General features: G+C 38.0%; 1 protein-coding gene across 1 annotated transcript; it reads left to right on the top strand.

Moving 5' to 3' along the window:
• Positions 1–206: 206 nt before the first annotated feature.
• LOC116106124 (secreted RxLR effector protein 161-like) lies at positions 207–874 on the top strand. Its single transcript, XM_031392477.1, has 3 exons — positions 207–427; positions 514–649; positions 752–874. The coding sequence occupies exons 1-3, from the start codon at positions 207–209 to the stop codon at positions 872–874; spliced, it is 480 nt and encodes a 159-aa protein (XP_031248337.1).
• The last annotated feature ends 1,682 nt before the right edge of the window (positions 875–2,556 follow it).

Raw genomic sequence — 2,556 nt, forward strand, 5'->3', positions numbered from 1 at the left:
ATCTAGGATCTGTAAAAAGGATATTAGGGATGATGATTGATAGAAATAGAAAAGAAAATAGACTGAAACTACACCAATTCCCATATCTGCAAAAACTAATATCTAGGTTTGGTTTGACTGGTGCTAAAACTATAAATGTACCCTTAGCAGGTCATTTCACCTTAAGCAAAGGTCAATCCCCCAAAACTGATGTAGATAGGAATAAAATGGAAAACATCCCCTACTCTAGTGCCATAGGATCAGTGATGTATTCAATGATAAGCACTAGGCATGATCTTTCATTTGCAATATCTCTATTAAGTAGGTTTATGTCAAATCCAGGAATAGAGCATTGGGTTGCCTTAAAATGGACACTTAGATACATTAACACTACAATGCATGTTGGATTAGAGTATTGCAAAAGAACTCCTGCACTTGATCTTGTTGGGTATGTGGATTCTGACTTTGCAGGAGATCGTGATTCAAGGAAGTCCACAACAGCTTATTATTTCACTTTAGTGGAAACTGCATTAGCTGGAAATCCCAGCTTCAACCATTAGTGGCACTGTCCACAACAGAAGTTGAGTATGTGGCAGTAACTGCTTTCAAAGAGGCAATCTGGCTACAAGGGATTTTGAAAGAGATAAACTTGATGAATGGCCCTGTGACTGTATAATCTGACAGTCAAAGTGTCATTCATCTAAGTAAAAACCCAGTATACCATGAGAGGACGAAACATATGGATGTTAAGTATCATTTTGTCCGAGATCAGATTTCAAAGGAAACTGTCAACCTGCTGAAAATTCCAACTGAAGAAAATCCATCTGATATGGGAACCAAAGTTGTAACTGCTGTAAAGTTCAAGCACTGCTTGAACATTCTTCACATCAACTGAATTCAGCAGAGCAAAGAAGAAGTATGAGAACTGCTTGCTGCACCTGTTGGTTACTGACAAAGGAAAGAATGAGGCTTCAAGGTGGAGATTGTTAAATGTGAAGCCTTAAAGTGACACCGTTTAACTTAAGCCAAGAAATTCCAAACGACACCGTTGTGACTTAAACCGACACTCAATCCTGATCGTTGGTTTGAATCCAGATCTAACGACTGAAGACTTAGGCTGAGTCAAACCTATAAAAGCTGGTGACTCTTCAGCTTTTCATTAAGGCATTTTTCTCTCTGTGTTGATATCTCTCTGAGTTACAAATTAGGGTTCAAGATTAGGGTTTGTTCGTGTGGGTGTAAATCTGCGGGAAATCTGTCCATTTGAGTTGTGTTTCTTAGTAGGGAGGGAACCTAGTGTAGTGTTCTTATCTCAGATTGTAGGTTTACTGTTGTTGGTTCAAATCTTGTTTGATCTTGGTTGAAATCTTGTAATAGAGAGAGGTTGAGGGTTGTAACCGTTCTTGATCGAAATAGAAAGTGCAGCAAGCATCCATATTCTGGAGCTCAACGTGGACGTAGCTTGTTCAATATTGAAAAAGTGAACCACGGTAAATACTGTGTGTTGAATCTGTTTGGTTTGCGTTGATTGTGTGTTTGTAGGTTGATGTTTGCTTGATTTGTTTACGGTTATTTACAATAGTTTCGAATAAGCTAATTGGGTAAAATAATCACGTGAACTAATCAAATTAAAAATAAAAGTAAAACTTTGCACTAAACAAACATTAATCAGATCTTGAAAGTAAAGCGACAAAGAAACAATTGAATACAACCTTCAGTATAACTTCATTGCACACTTCACAGGAAGGAACATCTAGATTGCAGAACCAACTCCACAAATCAAGGCAAGACCTGACACCAAGTCTTATTTTACCATCTTCTGTGTAAAAAAGGCACTTCTCTTGCAGCAGCTCATCCGAAGTTTTTTCCTTCTGAGACGTTGTGAAATTTCTTAATGCAGCAGGAGCATGAACAACATTTTGTGACTGGGATCCCATACCAGCAAGAACATGAAAATGTACCATGAGAATCATAAAGTATTAACCCTATGTACACGAAAACAACAAACAAAACTTCCTGTCACTAACCCATTTGCAAACAAAAACAACAAAACAAAAACCAAATTTTTTCCCATACAACCTACAGTAAACGAAACCAACAAAGGTGAAAAAAAAAAAGATGACTACCTCCAGTCCTCCACAAGTTCAACCACTCGCAAATGCAAACCCTATCATTACCAGCCTCAACGATGAACGACTTCAAAAGCCGTGAGTAAGTAGACCAACTGTCATTGACCAAAGAACTTGCCGTTCGTTGAAAAAACAAGTCTACCGCCGAAAAAACTCTCTGATAACAACCCCAAACCCTTATCCTCAACACTGTAAACGAACCCAAAACTCCAAAATCGCCAAACACAGCCACAACTGCATTCTGGTGATTATTGTCGCCATAAACAATCAAATCACCAGAATGCAGTCGAAGCCATCAGCCAGAACCCAAAAGTTGCCCCTTCCAAAACACGCAAAAGTCATCGTTTCTTTTGTTTTTCTTTCTAAGTTCAAATACCCTGGACACGTGCAACGCCTTAGCCCACAACTTCAATTTTTAATTTTTAATTTTTAATTTTTAATTTTTATT

The sequence above is a fragment of the Pistacia vera genome, unplaced genomic scaffold (assembly GCF_008641045.1).
Source record: "Pistacia vera cultivar Batoury unplaced genomic scaffold, PisVer_v2 Contig51, whole genome shotgun sequence".
Classification (NCBI taxonomy): domain Eukaryota; kingdom Viridiplantae; phylum Streptophyta; class Magnoliopsida; order Sapindales; family Anacardiaceae; genus Pistacia; species Pistacia vera.